The 24,976-nt window shown below is 36.6% G+C and overlaps 1 protein-coding gene across 49 annotated transcripts in view; it reads left to right on the top strand.

Moving 5' to 3' along the window:
- Positions 1 to 24,976, top strand: part of RIMS2 (regulating synaptic membrane exocytosis 2) — a 748,363-nt gene that overhangs the window by 537,345 nt on the left and 186,042 nt on the right. For 35 of the 49 annotated variants that reach the window (XM_078851433.1, XM_078851434.1, XM_078851448.1 and 32 more), the window contains 2 exons: positions 13,011 to 13,076; positions 16,549 to 16,611. The exons of 13 other annotated variants lie outside the window; for them this stretch is intronic. In XM_078851433.1, the coding sequence (XP_078707559.1) occupies positions 13,011 to 13,076; positions 16,549 to 16,611 (129 nt within the window). The remainder of the gene's footprint in view (positions 1 to 13,010; positions 13,077 to 16,548; positions 16,612 to 24,976) is intronic. One more of the 49 variants, XM_078851439.1, reaches the window with a different exon arrangement.

Raw genomic sequence — 24,976 nt, 5'->3', positions numbered from 1 at the left:
ACTCACTGGAAAGATCTTGTAGCAAAAAAGGATAAAGGGATGTTTGCTTAAACTGATTCTGGAGGGCATGACCATATTTAATGCTATTTTTCCTTTTTTTTCCTCAACGTTATCCATAAATCAACCTGACTGTTATGTAACAACAGTTATTGCTGTCTTGCTTATCCTTTATGCCTCTAAAATCAAACCTAGGCATTATTCTGCATTTTTTGTTCTTTTTTCCAGAGAAAAATATTAAAATTCAAAACATGTTCCACAGCAAGTATTTAATTATTCATTGCCAGCCACATCTCTTTTTTCTCTTTTTCTATCTTTATTTTATTCATCTGTGAAGTTGCTGTATGCTGTGAAGTTGCTGTACTCAAACAGTTTTTAAGTATTTTAATTTTTATAAGAGAGTGTAAAACTTTGAAAGTGTAGAATCAGTTAAAGTTACCCTTGCCTATTTATGGTAGAACTAAGGAAGATTTATTAGAAACAAGTTATTCACAAAGTTAATTTCTTTAAATGTTTTTTACTGACCATTTATTCTTCAAATGTGATCATTAGTAATTTGTAAAGGATCTGTGAGCATATTAGACTTCAGGTGTTTACGAGTGTATTTAATACATCACTTCTGTGCATTTTTATACTAGTTTAACCAAATGTTCATAAATACCATTTTTGGTTGTCATGCTGCCATACAATCAAGCCAATTTTTTTTTAGACTTAGCCTGACAGTGTCAACATGTGTTCACCATGGTCATTGTGGCAGCATAACATATTTGTTCATGTTGCTGACTGATCACCCTCCTCCAGTCAAGGAAATTCCAGGACTGTCAGTCTCTCTCTGTGTCACTTTCAAGCCTAGAATGTCTGTTCAGTCAGTCTTTTCTCAAGACTAAACATGCCCATTTTTTAACCTTTCCTCGTAGGTTGGGTTTTCTAAACCTTTTATCACTTTTATTTCTATCCTCTGGACTCTTTCCAACTTGTCCACATCCTTCCTAAAACTTGGCCACCCAGAACTGGACACAGTACTTAACTGAGGACTCACCATTGCTGAGTAGAGTGGGACAGTTACCTCCCTTGTCTAATGTAACACTCCTGTTAGTAAACCCCAGAATGATATTAGCCTTCCTTGTAACCGAGTCACATTGTTGGCTTATTGTCAGTTTGTGATTTACTATAACCCCTGGAGCCTTTTCAGCAGTACAACTGTCTAGGCAGTTATTCCCTCTTTTGTATTTGTGCATGTGATTTTTCCTTCTTAAATACTGTATTTTGCACTTGTCTTTATTGATTTTCATCTTGCTGATTTCAGACAATTCTCCAATATGTCATAACCCATACATAACCTCGAAATGGGGTAAGATGATTACAAGCATCGTGTCTTATTCTTTGTCAGCAATTACTGAAGTCAGGTCTTCAGCATGCGAAAGTACAGTAAAACCTCAGAGTTATGATCACCTTGGAAATGGAGGTTGCTCATAATTAGTAGCAGAAGAAAATGCTACTTTTAACCATCTTAATTTAAATGAAAGAAGCACAAATCTTTTTTGTCAAATCTTTTTTCTTATTTCACTTTTAGTACTGTGTTACCACGATACTGTAGTTTATTTGCTTTTTTATTTTTTGTCTCTGCTGCTGTCCGATTGGATACTTCTGATTCCAAATGAGGTGTGTGGTTGGCTGATCGGTTTGTAACTCAGCTGTTCATAACTCTGAAGTTCTACTGTAAATTATCTTCTCTAAACAGACTATCTGTGAGGATTTTCAGTCCTGAATCTTAGCGCCTTACCTAAGACCAGTGGTTCTTCTTTAGTTCTTAAAGAAGTTTTACTCCTGCTGCAGACAGCAGTAGCGGGGAGAGAATGAGACATGGCCCTACTGTTGCACATCATCCCCTGCTGGGCATCAGTGCTTCCTTCTGAACATTCCAGTGGGTTTCTTCTTGACTGGGAGTCAGCAAAGGACCTTCCTGTCACTGTGCCTCTGCATTGCTCCAGCTCTTCCATACATTCTCTAGTATCCTTTGCAAATGACTCCCTAGATTCCAGCCAGTCTGGTCAGTTGCCTAAATTGTCAAGAGCATTTTGTGGCACTTCAACATTTGTGTCTTGGTGCTTCAGCTTCCACCTCAGCATTTTGGTGCTTGCTCAACTATTTGCTTTTCCTCTGTGCATCTGCACCTGCCCAGATGTTTCAGTACTAGCCTCCATGCTTTTGCATCTTCTTGAATTGTTTAAAAATGCAATTTCCTGTTAGTGTGTCAATGTACCCGTTTATTTTTATCAACCTACTAGCACCTAAGTTATGGTTTTCCAGCACCTTGTGTTTAGTAGGCTTCTTGGAACATTGACTCCTACTACATATTCTTGGTGTGAAATATTTTTGTTGTTCATTTCCACCACCCAACTTTTCCTTTTAATATATGTCAAGAAAGAAAGAAATAAACTTTGAATCATGTTAGTGCAGCAGAACTGTGTCTAAGATGGACAGCCATGTTCTGTGTGTCCTCTGTCTTTGAATTGACCATGGTGTGTAGGGTCAGCAAGTTTGCTTGCAGATGTCCACCAATGTGAGCAGCGTTTTCATACCCACTTTGAAGAACACCTTGGATATTCATGTAAGTCTAGTGTAAGGTATTACTTATACTGATGCAGACCACACTCTCTTCTCATAAGACCAGGTGGGCAACTTGCTTATTGAAGTACCAGGTGGAGTAACACGCTCAGCTACAGGTGCCGTGAAGCATTTGGCTTCTCAATAGTAGGGCCCCAGCTCATTGGATAAGACAGAGATATTCCCCTGTTGAAGGCCTTGAATCCACAGTTTTGTACTGAGGATGAAGGATTTCCCTTCCTACCACCCATGTGCTCAAAGTAGAGAGGAGGAAGAGGAGGATTCTGGTCAGTGCCTGCTCCTAGTTCTCTGTGAGATTGCAATGATGGCCACAGTAAGGCATTGTTCTCTCCCTGTCTCTACAGGGATGTCTCTCAGAAAAGAGAGTGCTCTTTGCACCAAGACTAATGATTGTGTCTTAAAAGTTGGTGATCTTGGGATAGGAAATTCAGGACTTCATGTCAGTGCTTCTTATGCCAAAGACTGCAGCATAGCCAGTTTCCAAAGGTCTGGTGACACACTATGCCTCCCCATCCAGATGACACTTCCAGATGGTTTGGAGGGGGCAGGCTGAGGATTAGATGACCAGAGCTGCTGCTTGGGACTGATGGTCTGGGGCAGTGGTTCTCAATCACAGGTATGTGGACCCCTGGAGGTATGCAAAGGTCTTCCAGCAGATACATCAACTCATCTAGATATCTGCCTAGTTTTACAATAGGCTACATAAAAAGCACTAGCGACGTCGGTACAACTAAAGTGTCTTACAATGACTTGTTTGTACTGCTCTATATACTATACACTGAAATGTAAGTACAATATTCATATTCCGATTGATTCATTTTATAATGATATGGTAAAAATGAGAAAGTAAGCTATTTTTCAGTAATAGTGTGTGTGACACTTTTGTATTTTTATGCCTGATTTTGTAAGCAAGTAGTTTTTAAGTGAGACGAAACTTGGGGGTACACAAGACAAATCAGACTCCTGAAAGGGGTATAGTAGTTGGAAAAGATTGAGAGCCACTGGTCTGCAGGACTCATCTGATACTAAATTCACGTTTTCTGTGCGAAACACCAACATAGCAATGGCAAAGAGGATGTTTCTACTTTTCTCCAGTTTTTGCAGAAGCCATCCAAGGCAGCTGATATTGAGTTAAATTTTGTACAGGAAGGTACAAAAGGCTACAGTCAAGAGATACCTAGGCAAGGAATCCCTGACCAAGTAGAGTTGCCATGTCCTTGCAGCCTATTTTTGACCAGCTGCTTCTAAGTTGATAAAGAAAATGTATAACTACTTCAAAGACCATGCCAACTCCTCCCACACTTCACATTAGAAGTACGAAGTGGAGGTAGCTATGGCTAGAGGGAAGGCCAGCCATAGCTAAAGTTCTCTGCCCAGAATCCTCATCTTGCAGTACTCGGAATCATTTGAATGAAAGATTTACTTTTTTGTCATTGTAACTCTTCACATTGTGAACTACAAACTTTAATGGCAGTCAGATTGTAGTTTTGGAAGAAATCTTTCATCCTGATAATTGATTCTCTTTCCAAAGAGAAATGTCAGGACCTAGATCTGGGCTGCATTAGAATCAGGAAGATTTTAGAAGGCTTGGATGCTTCTTGGATTCTTCTCCCTTTTTGGAAGCTGTGTTCATTAGATTCCAGTCATATAATTTGTAAAAGATTTCCACACAGTCTTTGGACCAACTTTTAAAAACAATATTATTAGATTAGCACATCTACTTTGGTAGGGCTACTCTTTCATTTCTCTTTAACTAGAAATACCATTATATACTAGTGGATATTGCTTATTAGCCTCTTAGATTTGCTATCTATGGATGGATGTTATGAAAGTGAAAACTGGGTTATTGGTCTGTAACTGGAATTTTCAGAACTTGTCTCCTTTATAGTTATATATTTGCTTCCAGCATCTCTGTTTGTATGAGAGTCTTCATTCTTCTTTTAAATGGAAGCTACCTGAGAAATGGAAGATGGTTCATTGGACTTTGGATTTATAGTGAATGCTTTGTTTCCATGTTACACATAGAGTCTTAACAATCAACATTTTAAAAAACACCTTATTTTTTATCATCTTCTGAAGTCCCACATAGCCATGCTATGCATGATCCAATTATATGGAGTAATCTGTGGAAGAAACAAACTGAAAACTTTCATTACAGGAAAGTAACCTAGTTTTCTCAAAATATTAATAACTTTTCCTTGAAAATGTTTAAGTATTTTACCCAGTTTTGATACTTCAGATTTAAAAGTTGGTAATTATTTCAGTACTTCCAGGCAATATTTTTATGGATGCTCTATCCACAAGCCGTCTGACCTTCATGTTTCTGTTGTGTGATGTAAATTATTCCCTCTTTGTTTTATTGTTTCATATTTGTATTTTTGTTTCTGTCATGCTTTCAGTCATTGTCTCACGCTACCTGGCTCTCGATATACTCAGTCCTTTGACCACCACCACAGAGATGCCAGGTATATATTTTCCTCTGTGTGATACTATGTGAATAACTGCATGTACCTGTGTGTACCAACATTGTATAGTGGTAGAAGATAAAATTCCAGAGAACTGTGCTTAGTACCAAAATAAATAATGTATTTTTAGAAAAATTTGATGTCTGGATTATTAGTTGGTAGACAATTGGATAGGATAATATTTTTATAAGATGTATTTTTTTTACATTTTTCAGGCCCAAAAGTCTGAAAATTGGTACCACATAAAAATGAAACTACATTTTTATAGTTGCAGTTGTCTCTCTCCAATAAAGTTATTAAAGACAACTATTTAAAATCAATCAACATAAACACTAAACAGAAATATATCTGCCACATATAGTATTTAAACTGTATAAGCCTTTTTGCTCTAGGGTTACAACAGACAAATCCTAAGTGTGATAATTATATTTTTATATTCTTACCTGCATGTTAATTTATTTTACATATTTTTATTTCCAGTAATTTTTCTAAGTTGACCAGTGCTCTGTTTCTCATTTCAGTTTGTATATGCTGAGTTCTATTTTTGATGATTACTTCATTTGCTGAAAGTTTCCTGCTTTTCATGTTTGTTTGTCTTCATCTCATTTTTGTGTTGCTTTTCATTGTGTTCACCCTTTATGTTTTGGCAGCAAGGATCACACAATGTATCCTCTCTTTTGCGAAGATGCAATCAGGTTACTCCGTTCCCATAAGATGTGTCGTACTTATTCTGAGGGTGCTTACTATGATCTTGAGAGGTATAATTGGTGTGCAGTATATTATTTATTCTCCCATTTATACTTAGGTAGACAGTAATCCATTCAGGTTCAGAACTAAACAATGTATATTTTTTAGCAGTACATTTATACATTAAAGATACTGTACAATATACTGTGATTATTTGCAAATATATTAATCTAAGATTTATTACCTAGAAGTATATTTATATCTTTAAATACTAAGAAAAACGGAACGGTTTCCTAAAAGAAACAGTCATATTTAGAAAACAGAGTATATTAATAAATATAAGGGGTTTTTAATAGCTCATAATTTTTGGCTGGGATTTTTAAAAGTGCTCACTGCTGTCTGAACTCTGCTTCTATTGGAGACAAAGGTTAAATTCTTGAAAATCCTTTGATTGAAAAATTCTGACAGAGATTCTTTTTAATACTTGTAAAGTATGTATTTATTATTCATTCATTTTAGTTATAGGTATTTCTAAAGTTCTCATTCAATAGTTTCTGAGTACCTCACATGCATTAATTAATTTAGTTTCACAACACCCATCTGTAGTAGGGAACATTATTCACTCTGTTTTATAGATGGCAAAGATGAGGCAGAAAGAAGTTTAGCCCATAGTAGCTTATTTATTATTTAGCAATATCAGGGAATATAAAATATTCCATGTGGAATATAGTTTCATCTCAGGCTTGTCTACATGGGGAAGTAGCCCAGCATAGCTAGTGTATTTGGAAGTGGATTAAGCTAAACTGCAAAAAAGGCACTCTATGCAGAATAAGAGTGTTGACATGGGGATTTTCTGGAGAATAACTATTACACTTTAAATTCACATAGCATATTTTGCACTACCTTGTAGTAAGTAACAATAAGTGCTAGTATGGTGCTGTATTTGGAACAGATTATTAGCATACAGTTCTTTCAGCAAAACACTAAATGTAAGAAAAATGTCTGAATGGTTTTGTGGGAATGCTACAATATGAAGATATCACTCCAATATGCTATGAAATTATTAAGGCCAGATTCTAATCTCATTTAGTATACTTAATAGTAGATATTGCCATTTCTTTAAAGGAGGAGCTGATATGTAGCTCTTCTGCATTTGTCCATTGCAGGAACTGAAAAATTCCTCCTACATTCATTCATGGTTGCCATCTTGATCTCACTCAATCAGAATGACAAATCCTCATAGCATTTTTAAAGCTTTGTTTTGTATTAAAACAGCATAAAATCCCTTTAGTATCTGTAGAACTGGATTAAGAGATAAAAACAAAAATAAAATGGTAGCCAGAATTTTTACATTCCCACAGAACTCTTCAAATCCTAAAGGTACCTTGTTCAAAAATTCCTTCTCATACATTTCCTTGGCATGACAATTCCTCTGAGGACTCTTCCATGTCAGGACAGCTTGACAAGCTCTGCCTGGCTGCCTGATGATGTAAAGTTTAATTGGCCGGTGATAGGACAATAATTGGGGAGAACTCTGAATTACTGCAGAGAATTCTTTCCCAGGTATCTGGCTGGGGGTCTTGCCCACATGCTCAGGATCTAACTGATCACCATTTTTGGGGTTGGGAAGGAATTTCCCCCAGATCAGATTGCAGAGACCCTGGGGGTGGGGTTGGGGGTGGTTTGCCTTCCTCTGCAGCATGGGGCATGGGTCACTTGCAGGTTTAAAATAGTGGAAAAGGTGGATTATCTGTAACTTTAAGTCTTTAAATCATGATTTGAGGATTTCAGTAGGTCATCCAGAGGTTATGGCTCTATTACAGGAGTGGGTGGGAGAGGTTCTGTGGCCTGAAATGTGCAGGAGGTCAGACTAGATGATCATGATGGTTCCTTCTGGCTTTAAAGTCTGTGAGTTATGAGACTGAACACCCGTAAATGCTGTTACCTAGGAAGCTACCTACAGTAGAGTTTGGCTATTCTAAACTGAATGATTAACAAATCATCACCATAGATTTTTTTGTTTTTGTGGCTTGTGCCACCTTCCCGGAGCGAATTAACAGTAGGTTAATTCTGCCATAACTGTGCAGACACACTTCTCAAGGCAGTGCTGCATGTGTTCATGTCACACTCCCTGTCAGTCCCGGCCCTGACTGGGGAAGCTGATGATACAACCAGTGGACAAAATTCAGTGATTAATCCTGGTCACGTGCCACCTAAGGCACATTGCACACATGCTAAGAAGAAACTTTCCTAACACTTTCTATTACAAGACTCTGTTTTCAGCTGGTTATAATTTTGCCAAACCTCAATCGTTTGGGCTAATACTTTCCATGATGATTGTTAGCCTCAGGCAGATTATATTATTATTACTATTATTTAAGTTTAAGATACAATCGTTCATTTGTCTCCAAATCACTGCACTAAATATGGACCTGCCAGGGCTGCAAGCCTACTCCTGCTGGCTACCACCAGCTACTGTGGTATGAACAACTGGAACTGAGAGCAGGGAAGACTGTCCCTCTCTGTCACCACAATGCACCACAGTATGAACTCTGTCCCCTCTGGGGATGCCAGTCTTCCATCACCCACTTTAACTGGATTACTTCACCACTTTACCAACCTATGGTCTCCAAACCAAACCAATTACTACACCCAGCATTCACAACTCCTTGTGTAGGTGCAGGGTGAGGGAGGTAATCTGGTAAAGGGCTGTGTGCAGAAGTTATGGTGTCTGGTCTGTGGTGTATAGTGGTTGTGATAATGATAAGACTTGCACTTGTAGGTGCAAGAGCATAAGATATGTATTGTTAAGTTGCTTAAATTTTCACAGTTAGGTTTGTATATTAGCCGTTGTTGGTGGGTGTATGAGTCAAAGCAAGTAGAGCAGGTCATTCTTTGCATGGAAATGTTCTCGGGGATCATTGTCCTGGCAGAAAAAATTGTCCTGTTTTCTGTTTCTAGGGAGCATGGCACTAATAAAGCAATTTCACTGTGCAACTAAATATCTTCTCTTTGCCAGGAACAAAACAGAATATGTATTAATATAAATGGCAATATGCTCTGTACATCTGAGATTAGAATCTGACTCCTTCATGAACATTTTGAACGATCATGAATTTTTAATATAGCTACTTTATTTCCTTTATAATGTTTTCTTCGTGTGTGTGTGTGTGTGTGTTTGTGTAAATAGCTATTACTTGGCAAGCTTCATACCATTTATTTTGCCTAATCTGAGGATTATGGTTCCTTTTAAAAATTTTTTTTTAGATTTATATGCATATTTTTATCGGGGAATTTTGGTAAAGCTCCTAGAGAACATAAAGTGGTCAATCAGAGTTTAGAGAGATTTATACAGCAGAGAATGTAAGCTGTTACAAGTAGGGTTTTTTTAACCTCAGATAATTGAGCAGTCCTTCTTGAAGCTAAATTAGCCACATCTTGTACTTTGGATTCTTCATAGGTTATTGTGCCCTGTTGTATCTCGATGAAGTATTCTAGTATTCTTCCCCATTGTTGCATTTTACCTCCTATTGCAATTTACTCACTAGATTTCTCAAATCTGCTGTGCTTATTATCTAATTCAGTGTTGTACTTCTGTAGCCTTTGAACCCGTTGATTATTATGGTGTATGCAAGTAATTAACGGCTAATGGTACTAAGCTTCCTCATTATTCCCACATTCTCTATTAGTCCCCCCTTACTCATAAGCAGATGATCCAGATGCATTCTTCTCTGCTTGAATCTTCTATCTTACTTGTTAGCCTAAAGCAATCTTGTTCATTAAATCCTGCATAACTATATATTAATATGAAGATATAGTGCTTTTTGCAGTGTAGGTGAACATGTAAATAAGTTAAGCAACAGACACATTAGTGTTATCTCCAAATTACACAGAACATTCAAAAGGTACCTCAGTCACTGCTGTGTGACCAAAAAGAGAAAAATAACAATCAGATTACAACTTCCAAAGTACCTTCAATTTAAAGCCCTCAAGATTGCTTACAAATATAATTCAAGCCTCCTCTGTGTGTGATTATTCCCAGTTTACAAATGGGGAAAAAAGGCACAGAGAGAAAGAGGGTATGCAGCTTGCCAGAGATCATATAACAATTTCACAGCAGAGCAGGAAATATATTCCTGGGGCCAGAGCCTCAGTTGGTAGAAAGTCAGTGGAGCTACGCTGACGTATAACAGATGAGGATCTGGCTCCAGATCTTCTGAATCACAGTCTTGTGATTCAAGAAGACAGAGACAATTCAACCAAATTGCTGCATATGTAAAGCATTTTCTTGAAAGCATGAAAAGAAATTAGACAATTAAAATAGCGATCTTAATTAATTAGTTAATTTTTACATAATAAAAAAGCAGTTACCCTGGTTTGTCTGAGTCTGGTTTCAGACTGTGGGCCAGATCTTCAGATAGTGTGAATCAACATAACTGAAGAATGGAGCTATACCAGTTTATACTAGCTCAGGATCTCACTCTCAGAGTTCTCATTTTAGCACCTGTGCTAGTCACCTAAAAGAGAAAAATTTTGATCAGTAATGCCAGAACATGAATGTGTGTATATGTATAACTGAAAAGCCATATGTGAATTGTGGGATAGTTTGTAACTTTGCACAAAGCCCTGAGTACAGAATCATAGAATATTAGGCTTGGAAGAAACCTCAGGAGGTCATCAAGTCTAATCCCCTGCTCAAAGTAGTTGTTACAAACTTCAGCTGGAGTCAGAAAATAAATCTAGTAAAGCAAAAATAGTCCTGTGCAGGCTTAATTCAACTATTAAAATGGTCTATTGAGGTTCAGAGTGCCTTCAGATTTAAGGAATGTTTTGATCTCTTCAATCCAAGTGGTATGTATCTATCTATGTTGACATTCCAGTTATGAGAATCATCTCACCAAGTTTTAGTTAAATCTAATAGATTATAGTCTCCATCATTTCTCCTACTTTTTCTTGTTTTTATCCCATATTCTGATAGTTGTTCATAGACACTTGAATGCTAATTAATGCACAGTACTTATCTTATTCTTCAGCATCTGTTAAAAAAATCAAATAGTTTAAATCTTCTTTCTTGTTTTGAGTTTGTGTTTTGGGAATACATGAAAAATTTCTTCAGTTATGCAAAATCTTCTCATATACCTAGTTTAACACCTGTCTAACAAGCAATATACCACATCTGAATCCAATTTACAACCCATGTGAAGACCAGCTAATTCATTCAATCACCTCTCATCAAGAACTGTTCCTTAAATCCAAACACCACTTTTTATACTGTTAGTCTTTACTATCAGTCTCATACCTCTTTCACTTTTACTTAACACTGAATGTCTGAGAAGATAAGCTACATCAATTCAAAATTCAGTTCCTGAAATCATTCTTGATTATACTAAATATTCCTTCACAGGTGTCATTTATTCTCACATGGATTACAATCACTGGGAATTTTCTATAGTTCATGAGGATATCAAGCATTATTTTATAACATATTTTGTGCTGACATCCAGGAAAAGGCAGGCAATCCTGTTTTCATCTGGCCCAAAGATATCTTGTGGCATATTTCTCACGATGGACTCATTAATCAGGATTACTTGCTGCTTCTTTCTGTTTGATGGTTGCCATGCAGTGCTTGTTGTTAACCATTTAGGGGCAGCTACTTACCTCCTGTGGGCTCTCATCGTTGGAATTTTCTTCTTTCTTGTCAATTTGACTAGACATTGTGGATATCAGTGTGAGATGGCTGCCTGCGCATTTCTCTTTTGCTCTTCCTTTAGTTTCTAGTCTTTCTAGATGTTGTATTCTTCAGCCTTCCTTTATATCATGTCTCCATTCCATACAGGTTTTCAGTTTTTCATAACTCTCCTGATAATCATTTCATTTAATCTCTAACTATTTCAGCGCTCTGTATATCTTTCAGTGATTTAGCTGCCATTTGAGTCCACCTTTGTCTCCAGAATAAAAATGTACTTGCACTTCATCTATAGCTCTCTTGATCTTTGTTCACAAACAAAAAAGGAACCTATGCCATGAAACTGTCTTAGATCTTTCAATAGTCATTCTTTATGGCAGTTTGCTATTACTGCAGGTAGTCTTTTGTTTGGAACCCATTAATATCAGGATACTCTCTTTTTGCTGATACAGACTAACACGGATACCATGCTGAAACATGAATTAACAATGAGGAGTCCTTGTGGCTGTTAATTCATGAACTCCCTGTTTCCAACTTGTAGTTGACCTCTTTTAATGTAATAGCCCAGATGGTTGCACTAGTTGGTACCCCAGTTTACCACACAGCACCTAATTTCTACTCAGATCAAAGTCATTTTAGCCATCATCCCAGCTGGCCTTTCGGAGTTTTACTTGCCCTTTTATAAATACTTGGGAAATCATTCAGCTGCTTTCCTCCGCATTTCTTTCCTTATTCACAAATTCAATACAATGATTTTGGTTCAGATCACAGTTCACACTTCCACAGTCACTCCCTTTAAAGAGACTCAGATGAACTCAAAAGTGTAGCATAATGAATGGTCTCAACATTTTTATTACAAATTCATTTTAAAAGGAAAACATTCTGTGTATGTAGTCTAGCTATGCCAATATTCACTAGTCACACTCATATCAAACTTGAGTTTTGGGTGGACTCTGTTGAACGCTTCCCTTCTCATCTGGCATCTCAAAGCCCAGCTTCATCACTTAAGAGACCACACTGTTTTTTATTCTTTTAAGATGCCTTCATGACTCTTTTATTTTCATCCTTTTTGTTTACATCGAAGGGCTTGTGCTTGGAGAACAATGGAAGCTGATTTATGCATGTAGGTGCAGGAGATGTATTTCTCATCTGTTCAGCTATTTTATTGGTTCACTTTACAATAAGGAAATTAACTTTTGATTTCTGTTACCAATCATGGAATTTCACAACATCCATATCTTATATTTCCTGAAATACTCACCTGCTTAAACACCACTTACATGCTGATATGACTGAGCTGTTAGGAAAAATCTTTGTATAGCTCACAAGGCCTGAATACATTATTAATCATGGCTGAATACTAATTGAATGTGAAAAAATTAAATTAATTTGGCTTTGAATATTTATGTTTTTAGTAGATATTGCTGTACAGGAAGTGGACTAGCATACTGTATGTGCATCATCTCTATGATACAACAAGGATAAACACTCAATTATAAGGCACTATTAAAATGTCTAAATATCTGTGCTATTTATTTCATATTCAGGAGGACTAGGCAGGAGAGAAGAGTGCCTAATACATATTATGACGACACTACCCATACTCCTGAAAGGTATTTTCATTTATATAGTAGAAATAGATAAGTTTCAGTAATATAACATTTTGTGAGCAGTGTACTGTAGAATTATGAATTGGCCAAGAATCATGATACTGAAATTTACAATGCATTTCATGGAGTATTGTTTAAATTTGGAGCAATCAGGCTTCATGGTTTGAAATGCTAAATGTTATTTTAGCACTACATGAACTACTTTCTGTATTTTAACTAAAAATGTTACCAGGAAACATGTTTATTGGTAGGGAGGAGCGGGGGAAAATACCAACAATTTAGGTGAGTTAGGTGGTTTCCCCCTTAATTACAATATGCCTCCCATAGCTAGGATTTTCAAGTAATTTTATTGTTAAAAGGGCAGTGTAGTTTTCTCAGTTGTATTATTTTAAGGCTCTGATCCAGCAAAGTGCTTAAGCATGTGCTTAATTTTAAGCATGCAAGTAGTTGCATTGATTTTGGTGTGATTAAGCACATGCTTGAGTTCTTTGCTGAATTGGAGACTAAGTCAGTATTGTCCCTCCTAAATTTTGGAGTGTATCTGAAAATTTGCACAATTCTGAGACTACATCTAGTCAGCTCAAAAGTGTGAGAAGAGTTGAGAGAATTGGTAACTCATTAGCCACAAGCAATTTATTTAGTCTACATTCAAACCTCATACACAAATACAATCATATTTATATCCCTTTTGTAAAATTTAGTTTCATATTTATACATTACAATTGTGTACAGTAAAAGACCTCTACAATATTTTAAAATAGAGGTTTGATGTTTTATTGAATATATTTATTAAAATATAATTAATACAAACAATTAATTTCCTAAAATCAAGATAGTCTTGATCATTTCATAAATAGCCACCATTACAACTTTATAATTAATACAGCACTGATTTAGTTTTAAATGCTGTTATTAATAAAAATAAAGACACAAAAAGGGTTGCATTTAACTCAGGTAGAAAAACTCTTGTTCTCTGAGTATCTGAGTACCAGGTGTTCCATCTCCTTTTTTCCCTGCTGAGTGACATCCACTCCTTACTTTGTTTTTATGATATGGTGTAGAACTTCAGCTAGATTTCTTTCAAGAAATGCCAGTTCTCTTCCTAAAATTATTATATTATAAATAATTAAAAATAAATGTAAGCATAATAATCATAATAATGCAAATTACTTATTAGGCAAGGTCATTGAGTTAGAATGGAATATGAGCCATTCCAAGGCCATGGAATCATGATGCAGACAACAGAAGTTTATTGTATTTTATTTATGTATTGCAATTTTTACCAAATGGTCTCATCCACTGCTCTGGATGCATCTACATCCAGTCCAAAATATCCCCAATAAAAAAAGCCAAAGATCAGACCAACTCAGTTGCACCAAATCCCTGTGATCAAGCCACAACTAGAACTTTACCACACCCTAACCCATCATCTTACTCCTATCCCTAAGGAAAAGGCTGAAGGAACAAATGGGCATTTCAGTATGACCCGGAAGTAAACAAATTCTCAGTTTAGCAAACTGATATGAGAATCAGATTTCACAGTTGAGGACCCCTCACTGAAAATGCACCTCTCCCCCACCCCTAGCATTCTCCCAGTTTAACTAAGATATTGAGTACCGAAGATGATCTCAATTGTCATGTTAAAATATGAAAAGAGATGGAATCTCAAAGGTAACCAAAGATCCAACCCAGTTAGGGATTTATTAAAACCAGCAATTTTGAATTTCACCCAGAAATGGATTGAAAACCAGTGAAGATCACCAAGGATAACACACCTCCTCTGAGAAACACCCTTTAATGAATGGACCATCATGTTCTATGGTTTCAGAGCAGTCCTAAGAAGTAGCTTCCTGTAGCATGCATTGCAGTAATCCAAACCTGAGTTGACAAAATAGCAGACACAAATTTTGAACCTGAAACAAAAGTTTGCAACATGTTGGTCAAGCACACATGATCAGGAGCACTCTTGCATTCTGCTATATCCTGATAATCCAGAAGCTGGTGGGTCCTGTGTAAATTGCCCTCATTCAAGTCTTGGTCCTGGCCAGATACTACATAACCCCATCAACTGCTCGAGCCCAGTTTGATATGAAAAGGAGATGAACTGCTGAGTGACATCCACATAGTAAAGACGCAAGTAAAGCCCATACCACTTCATTGTCTTCCCGCAACTATCGAATACACACATTAATCAGGAAGGGTGACGGCAGAATTATGTGATACCCCACATGAGGTTGCTCCAGTACTATACCCTGAGACCTCAGAGGAAACAACTGTGTCACTCAAGAACTACTCCATCCATCCTTGCCATGGTTTGCAATAGTTTCAGCAAAAACCTTGTGTTCATCAGTATCAAAATCATTAAGAGGTTCAGCATGGACACTTGGTCTGGGATTTTCAATGGAGCCCAGAGAAGTTAGGTATCCAACTCTCTTTGACTTTCAAGGATCCCAGAGACTTAATTGAAAATCCCAGTCTTGGTTCTTGTTCACCATTTTCAGAGGATCATTGATCCATGAAACCACTGTAGTCTCAATGTTACATACCCAGGCCACTTGCAGGAGATCTGAGGACTCCATGTAGTACCCAAGTTGATTTGCATCACCATTTCTCTAACCCAGAGTTATATGAAGTGCATGTGTTTCCAGAGTTTTAGGGTAATGAATGATAAGAAGATTATCATGTGGTTTCTGGAAGAAGGACAGGTATTTAACTTAGAGGTTGTGACTCCATCTGCCCAAAATCTCTTTTTCCAATTCTGCTTCCGTTCAAACATAACCTTTCTGCAAACCACTTGATGTTGTTTTTGACTGATGTTGTTGATGTCATGTTACACATGTTTAAATCATTTAGCTCAGCCAGAGCAGTGCAGAGTAATAATGATTGTCATTTCATTGATTTTTCATTGTGGAGGCTGAATAGAATGCAACACCCCCCTCCCGCCTCCCTCCAAAACAAATAAAAAATCCCTCCAAAAAAAAAAAAATCTTCAATACATAACAGTAAACAGAATTTTAAAAATTGCTTTACTATTTAGAGGTGTTTTTAGGACATAGGTAAAAAAATGGTTTGGCTTACAGTATATGGCTTTTAAGTTTGACACTATCTCTCTATGGTCTAATCTGAAAAGTATTCCACACACACTCAAAGACAATGGAAGTATTGCATGCAAAAGCATTGAAAGATCAAGCCTTAAAGAAAGAAGTTAATAGTTAGGCAAACTTGCTGAAAATGATAGAATTCACTTACTGAAATATGTTGGGAATTAGATCTAAAATATACATAACTGTTGCCAGAAAGTGCCTGTTTTTCTTAATACCTCTTAGCAAAGAAGAGGAAATGCAAAAAACATATTGGAAGCAATTGAAAAAAATCTCTAGATTAGTGAGAAGCAAATATGACACATGAATTATAGTGTTTTTAATACTACCTATATTTATTTATAACACCTCTTTATTTTAACTGCATTGTAAAGGTGGTACAATGGTGCAAGTTCATGGGCAGATCATGTAGTCAATGGTTCAGCTGAAAACTATGGGTAAGTAAAGAGTGTAGTGATACTGAATATGTGTTCCTAATCTGCTTGTAGAGTTGACTAACCGTAGTAACCAATTTTATTTCTGATGTCATGTAAATCATCCTCCATTTCTTTCTCTATTGATCCCAGAAAAGGCATATTTGTTGGCTTGTCTCTTTCCAAGGTTTCCATTATGAGGACAGAAAAAACAGTGATGATGGCTGAACTACTTTATGTGAATCTTTTTAATATGTTGGGCTGTTCTTGAGAAAAAGGATTATGGTGGACGAAGGACACATACAATTTGGAACAAGATAAATTAAAGTCCAATATTGAATTTAGCTTAAAGAATTTGGACCTGATCCTACCAGCCCTTACTGCAGTGAGCAGCCCCATTGGGTACTTATTGAGTGGGATCTTGGAGGATCAAGCACAGAGTGTGATGCATATAGTGGTCAGTTCTGAAGTCCTTACTCCCATTGATTTACTGGGAATTTTTCTATAGTGAGAGCTGGTTAAGGTCTTCATAAGTGGACCTGCAGTGTTTCTTTTCTTTTCTTTTCTTTTCTTTTCTTTTCTTTTCTTTTCTTTTCTTTTCTGTAAAACTCCTTATATTTATTTTAGGATAAATATGAATTAATTATGTAAAAATAATAACCACTCATCTGTCTCTGTCCTATAATATTTTAAATATCAAAAATATGTTTTAAATTACACAAAATAAAGCCTGTAAATATAAATGGATATTTGAAATGCAATATGTATTGTGCCAATTTTTCAAATATAAAGTAGTGTAGAAAAAATTCCATAACCATTGAAAGAGTACAAAGTTATATTTTCATTTTGTTTCATTAGTAACATTATTTGGGTCTCTAGTATGGAAATGGTGTATTTACTCATTTTTCTATAGCAGCACAAAGTAAACATTTAACTTTGCAGAACTATTTAGTCAAATGTATGTTTGCCTCTATAAAACAGATGTGCAAGACTCAAGCTGTGCTGATCCAAATATTATAGACTGTACAAGTGTGAATGATTGACCTGGTGTATTGAAAGAAATTGTAGATACATGATTACTTATTTTAATATCTTTAAGACTAAAGATTTTACTAAAATAGTAATTGGTATTTGCTCTGTGTGTTCCACTGTTAATGAGAAATTTTTTGTTAGCCATCTAGTCTGGCATCCTTGTATATCACAGGCCCCCAACACCGTCCACTCTGAGAATTATGACAAAAGTAAAAAAAATTAATCAGTGTTCCTGCTCTGCAGCTATGTTTGTAACAGACTTTTGGATGGGCCCCAGAGCAACATCACCCAATGTACTTTCAGCTCTCTTTTTTTTCTGTGCACTCACCTGCCTGCTGACTCTTCAATTTCAGTTTTACTGGTAATGGGGAACATCCTCTTGCAGAGCCTGGGGTAGAGCATGTATGTGAGATCCCCCTGGAACAGTGCATGAGTAGCATGCGGATGATGCTTTCAAATGCACAAAGTAAACAAGCTGAAATGAGCGAGAAAAATTGAATGCTTTCTATTATCTTTTTCTGTTCTAGATATATAAGATATTCCTTGTGACAGTATTAGGTACAAAATGTTCCACTGATTGTTTTCCAATTTGGCAGTTTCCCTTCAAGACAAGCTTCCATCAGCACATCTGTAATTAAATCAGCAGTTGTAGTATAAAAATATATTTGTATTGAAAATTGACATACCAGGTCCTAGCTCTTTCTTGTTTTTCTTAACTCCATATTATAAAAAATATTAATTTGGTCAATTTAAACTAAAGCTATGTAGTGCAAAAAAAAAAGTTGTAGGTCTAAGTTGTTTTGTTGCACTAGAAACTTAAAATACCTTTATTATTTATCTGATATTTCTTAGGCTCAGCTCATAATAGAGGTTAATATGGTAGGCAGAGAGGAAAAAATAACCACAGTTTATAATTCAAGAAACAATTTGTGTTGGTACTCTGTGTACCAATTTTAATTAAGATCAGCACGGCTGTTACAAAAAAGCAAAAGTTGGTTTGGGACATATATGGTTCAATTTGACATTTAAGCAGACTATAAAGAATATTTTGAATATTTTAAAAATTCTTAATAATTATGCAAACTTTTCAAAAAATGAAACAAATTCCATTATTATCAGAGGAATTAAACAAGGGATTTTGGACTTTGACTCAAATCCTGACCTTTTTTAAAGTCAATGGCAAACCTCCCATTGACGTCAATGGGGCCAAATTTTCACCCTGCAAGTGGTCCCATTGAGATATGGCAGTATGGTCTGGTGCATAAAGTTAAGCAGATGCATAAAGCTTTCCAGAATTAGAGCTTTTGTGTGGACTCTTACAATTATAGTTAAAGATCTGCCGGGGTATCAGTCAGCAAATTACTACCAAAAATAAAGGAAAATTAAATCAGAAATTGTGTTATTAATAGCATGTAAGATTTAAAACAAAATCCCAGAAGCAAGGAAATTCAGAGCAGAGGTTGAACCGTTGTCACTAACTATTTGTGGGCTGAATTATATGTCATGTGTTTATCCAAACGTAGTGTTCAACCCTGAAATGTTCTGTGCACGCAAACCCAGTCCAGCAAAACACTCAGGTTTAATTCTGAGCCTGAGAACAGTCCCATTGACATCAGTGGTAATATTCATGTAGTTAAGTGTTTTGCTGGATTGGACTAGAATGTTCAGCACCTTTAAGAAATGAGCCCTTACTGGACGTTATTTCTGTTTGTATTGCCTGATATATCCGTTAATTCTCATTCATTAAATTACATGTTCAGTAGGGAATTTTGAAAATTGCTACCGTGCATATACATCTTTCCATTTTAAGGTGTCATTTTTATTAAATATTTCAGAGCTTTTCAGTGAATGGGTGAATTTACATATACACTGAATTACCTAGGGGAAAATAACATTTTAAACATATAAGACTTAGTTCTGGATTTGCATGCTTGAATAGTTTTAGTATTTCCATTAACATTGGTGTGATTATTTATTTAAGAGGTATAGTATACTCAGTTGTAGAGAATGGGCTATGCAAGAGGAAAAGGCAGCAGAAGAGAAGCAAGATTAGAGGGTGAGATTCAGAAGTGGTTGTTGAGATACAAAGCAGTACTGAAAGGCAGCTGTGATCCTGTAGGTGATGGGAGGAGGGAGAAGAGGTCCCATGAGTACAAGAAACCTGGGGTGATTTTTTTTTACAATTAATGGATTCAAAATTATAAGAAAAGATGTTTACATTTGTTCACATTCATAGTGAAAGAATACCTTGCATAAATGTCCGACTGCTCAAATTGGTTTTTCAAAGATTTTTTTGTATTAAAATTTAAAATTAAGGAGCCATACCAAAATAAAAATAAGTCAAACCATGCCATTGTATGCATGTGAGATTGGTATGCTTATTTTTTGAAAAATAATCTTAGGTCTTGTCCACACAGAGACATAGTGCATGGGAAGACGGGGTGTAAATCTACTGTGCAATAGCCTGCTGAGTACCAACTGGCCCTGTGGACCCCACTACTGTGCACTAAAAATTCTGTAGTGCACTCTGACGTCTGCTGTTTGAAACAGCAGTAAGTCAAAGTGTCTAGGTCTTGTCTTCACTGCAACAGTTAGCTTGAGTTAGTACACTGAGTGCCTTCAAGGTACCATAGCTTGAATGAGAGGGACCACACTTCAAAACAGCACTGGAGTTACACAGTGATTTGATTAGCAGCACGCTGATTGGATTAGAAGAGTGATTGGATTAGCTGCTGCTGAGTTGCTGTAACTTGAGCTGTTGCATCCTCACCGCATTAGTAGCTGGAGCATCAGCATCACTCAGGTCTCAACCTACCCACTCCTGACCAGTCAGCTAGCTCAAGGCCAAAGCACCACTTAACTTAAGCTAGAGATTTTTGTGTGGACAGGAGTCAAATTAGGGGTAAAACTCCAGTTATAACTCGAGCTAACTGTGCTATGAAGACACACCCTCAGTGCGCAGTATCAGGGTCCATATGGCCAGTTAGTGAACAGCAGGCTAGTGTGCGCAGATTTATACCCAGCTTGCTGTGCATCAAGACCCTTGCTGTGGACAAGCCCTTAAAGTCTAAAAGTGGAAAGTGGGATCCTTTAAATTAAGCTAACAATGTCATCACCTCATGGTGCTGTGTCTGCTTTCATTTAAAGTAGTATTAAATATGATCTGCGACAACTGGAGATTTATTTAGAAAGATTTATTAATAATTAGAAAGTCACTACTTGTACTAAATCTTGGAAGATAGTGAGATTTTTTTGAAATATTTAAACTGAGATATAAAGTAAGAAAAAGCTATTCAGGTAACTTTTAGAAGTATTTTAAAAATGTATTAGTTATTTTTTCTCTTTTCTTCCGAGACCTATGTTGTTGAACTCATGATATTATTAAGAACTGGGTAAAGCCTTGCGATGGGTTAAAACTTCATCAAACTGATGTGTGAATGTGCCCTTCATTTAAGGTAGTTGTAAGAGATATTTAAGGGGCACACCTAAAACAAGACCAAATAGTGTGTGCTTGGAAACTAGCACCATGTGTGTGGGAGATTCCACTTGGTATTGTGATCAAGTGTGTGGATGTGTGTGAGGGAAAGCAGAACACACACAAGCTGAAAACAGATGAGACTAGAGAAAGAGGAAGAGTCAAAAAGCAAGCAAGTCCAGCAGGAGCCTGTGAGCACAGGGTGACCCTGGGAAAAGTTAGAGAGAGAGATTCTCAGCATGTTGGCTAAAGAGACTTGGGGCTGTAAGCTAAGAAACTGCTCCTCTTTCTTTTGATTCCTCCTTCATATGTTGAAGCAGGACTTTGTATATTCCTTGTAAATAAACAAAATTGCATCAAAGAATACCAGTCTCCATCAATTTCTGCTTCCAAATAGAATGTCCCCAGGGGCCTGAAATTTGACTAGTCGCTCAGGTCAAAGATGGACAACAGTATTAAGTGAATTTATAGGAAGAAAAGATAGGAAAAAATGGACCAAATCAGTTTTTAAAAACTTCCTAAACTTCCTAAAAAACTATTTCTGTAATAGTATTTCTAACATGAACAGATGACATGAGACCATGGTGTGGCATAAAGGTTTCATTGGCATGACTAGTGTAATTCACTCATGGCATTGTTCATATGTAATGCACCCATCCCAAACTGATGTCAATGAAGAGTCAGATAATGTGTAGTTCCACTGAAAATCTTTATACTATATCATCACTTATTCTCTATATAGTTATCACACAGATACCATAGTATATGACATTAATATATGATTGACTATTCACGTACATTACTTTATTTATATTTTATTTACTAGAGTTGATGCAAGCATTGAATTCTTTTCTGCACTAAGTATTATTCAAGAACATATTTTTATATTATGTTAAGCTTCTTCATAGGTATTTGATTTTGATCCTCGTAAAAATGAAATTACCCTGCAGCTGCTAACTAGTTATTTCTCTATCTCTGTGTGGTTACAATGAACTGCTTCTTCACATCTTCACACACTTCCTATTACAATATTCATGACTCAATGGTTATTACTAGAAATCTCACTTTTTGCAGACATGCTTATTTATGTTATGCTAACAGAGGATCTTGTGTCTGTGACTAAACAGCAAAGTTCCTATAGCTAGTAGAAGAACAGCATGTCCAAGGATTGAAATCCAGCAACCTTCCACGGACACTGACAGGTATCCCATTGGATAGTAGCTGGCCTATTCTTGAAGTAGTGACTATTAGATATTGTACCTTTTGTATTTCTCTTGTTATTTGCTAAGTGTTTCTAGAAGTAGTGAAAGCCTGATATGATCACAAAAGTTGCATTAAAAACCCTTGCATAGTGTACATTTATATTTCTGTTTCTTCAGTTCTTTGTTATGAGGACATATTAACTACTTTTGAAATTTTAACAAACTGTGATTTTAACTGGCCTGCTGCTGTAATCTACTTTTTATGTATTGTGCACAGTAAAATGAATATTGCACATGGGATGGCAGCTAAAATATGGGAAGAACATCCAATTGTTTTGGGAAGTAGTGAGATGCTTGTGTGCTTGCACTGACAGCTTTTATGATTATTCACTATTGTTTGCCTCCTAAAAGTCTTTCTGTATGAATGCACTTAGATAAACTACTATTTATTCATTTGATGAAAAATCTCCTTTTTACTTGTTAAAAAAAGTAACATTAATTTTTGAATAATTAAAAATGAGAAATGCTCACTTTGTGCGTCGAAAAAATTATTAACTTTGGACATTCCCAGAATATGAGCATGAACCAATGCACATAAGTTAGTACTTAACTCAAGGCTTATAGCCCCTCAGGTTAGATGGTAGTGAACAGAAATTACAATTATTACTGTATACTAGAGGTGACTTTCTTTATAACATCTTGGTAATTCTAAATTTTGGCCTTTTAAAATGTTTATTTTAAATGTAGAATAGCCAGAGTGCTGTTCTACATGGTGGCTTACAAAAAACTGAAACTTTGTCAGTGTGATCGATATGCTTGGTTAAGATGTAGACACCTACTGATCCATTCTTCCGTCAGTGCGTGGGAGAATTATGTGCGCAAATCTCCCACACACTGATAAGAGAATAGACCACCTAAAATGAATGTTCTTTGCCAGTAGATATAGAAGGATGGTGAAGTAGGTAGTACTAAAGGAGAAGTGGGAGGCCATACTGACATTTCATTAGATTTAAAAATGAAAACCTTTGCACAAAGGCTTTTGGTAATGCAAAGGCGTTTCAAAACACTTTAAGTAATGCTGTGGGTGTTGGATAGCTTTAACTTTGACTATCTATTTTTCCCCTTTAAAATGGCCTTCAGTAGTTCATATGCAATAAGTTATATTCATATTGGATGGGATTTTCAAAAGCACCTTAGTGACTCAGGCACTCGTGTCCTACTGAAAGTCAATTGACAGTAGGATGTATGCCCCTTAGTCACTTAGGGGTTTTACAAATGTCATCCATCCACAGTTATGGCCAGATTGTGACCGATACAGCCACGTATTATAGGTGATGTGAAGCTGCATTTCTGCAGCTGGTTCTTTGGTTGGCATGGCATCTCTTCTGCAGATTACAGCATGTGCACCCCGTCTGAAGAGGGTGCAAGGACCAAGCCCTGCCTGACCCCAGATAGCAAAACAAACTCCTACAGTGTGCAGAGACTGCCTCTCTTACAGAGATGAGCACAGGAAAACAGCACTAGTCCTACAAGAATTTTCGCATTCCTTTAGTATAAGAACTTCTGTTGTGCTTGACCCCTCTGTGGAAGCCAGAAGGAAGAGAGAAAGATGTTCCTTGTGCCAACTCCTTCTCTTTCCCACCTGCACAAGGACTAGGCACAGTCTGGCTTTAGTCATGCACTGTTTTTAGAATTCAGGTCTCGGGGTGAATTGCTTTCTTCAGAATTTATTTCTGTAACCAGAGAAAGCTTGTTTCTTCACCACCATGTGGATGCTTGACTCCCTTACTCATCATTTGTAGCACTGAGACCCTTCTTTAAATGGTTATCTAAGCTAAGCAACATCTATCACAAAGCTAAGGTTACACTTCTTTGTTTATCCACAATGTTAAAGAAGCGAGACAGTGGATGTTTTGGCTGATCAAGCTTCCCATTCAGAAACAGAATTGATAGAGCCAGAAGAAGACATGAGGTAATCTTTGTGGTTTTGTGCCAGGCTAGTTTTACTTCTCCCCTGATTGTCAGTGCCTTTAGTTTATAATTACCATTGTGTGTCTCATTGTGGTGTGTTTGTTTGTTAGGAGCTTTAGAAGTAGGGTAATGGTGGCTGGCATTATTCTAGACCTGTCTGGGGGAATTTCATTTTGTTTTCTACGAATCCAATTACTACCTCCTGGAAGGCATGAACAGACATTCATTTTAATGACTCTTTTATCAAAGCACTCAGCAAAGTTAGCAGCCCTAGAGAAAACTTTGCTCTGTCTCAGTACAGTCTTTTATAAAAATAATGCAGTTAATACCGTAAGACTCTTCATAATGAGGCTGCCTGCAGTGTCTCTCTCTGTTTAAAATATTAATTAAAACTTGACTTTTTGTTACATTTAATCACCATCCAGTCACTCTTCTTATTAACCAACCAACCAACCAACCAACCAACTAACCACACACTCTTATTAACCAACTTCATTGTAAAATACAGGACTTAGCTATAGGAAAAGCCTTAAAAGGTACTATTAGGTTAAGAGTTTGTAATTCTGTGGAGATTCCATTAACTCCATTGGAGGTGTGAGGTACAAATTATTACAGAATCAGCCCAACTAATATGTACAACTTAGTTTTAAAATTTAAAATGGATGTGTATATTTAAGGAAGTTGCTAGTCATCTTTCCCTCTTTGTATT

This window comes from Lepidochelys kempii, chromosome 2, assembly GCF_965140285.1.
Source record: "Lepidochelys kempii isolate rLepKem1 chromosome 2, rLepKem1.hap1, whole genome shotgun sequence".
NCBI lineage: Eukaryota > Metazoa > Chordata > Testudines > Cheloniidae > Lepidochelys > Lepidochelys kempii.
Note: the sequence above shows the minus strand (reverse complement) of the source record. Positions and strands in the feature narration are given on the sequence as shown.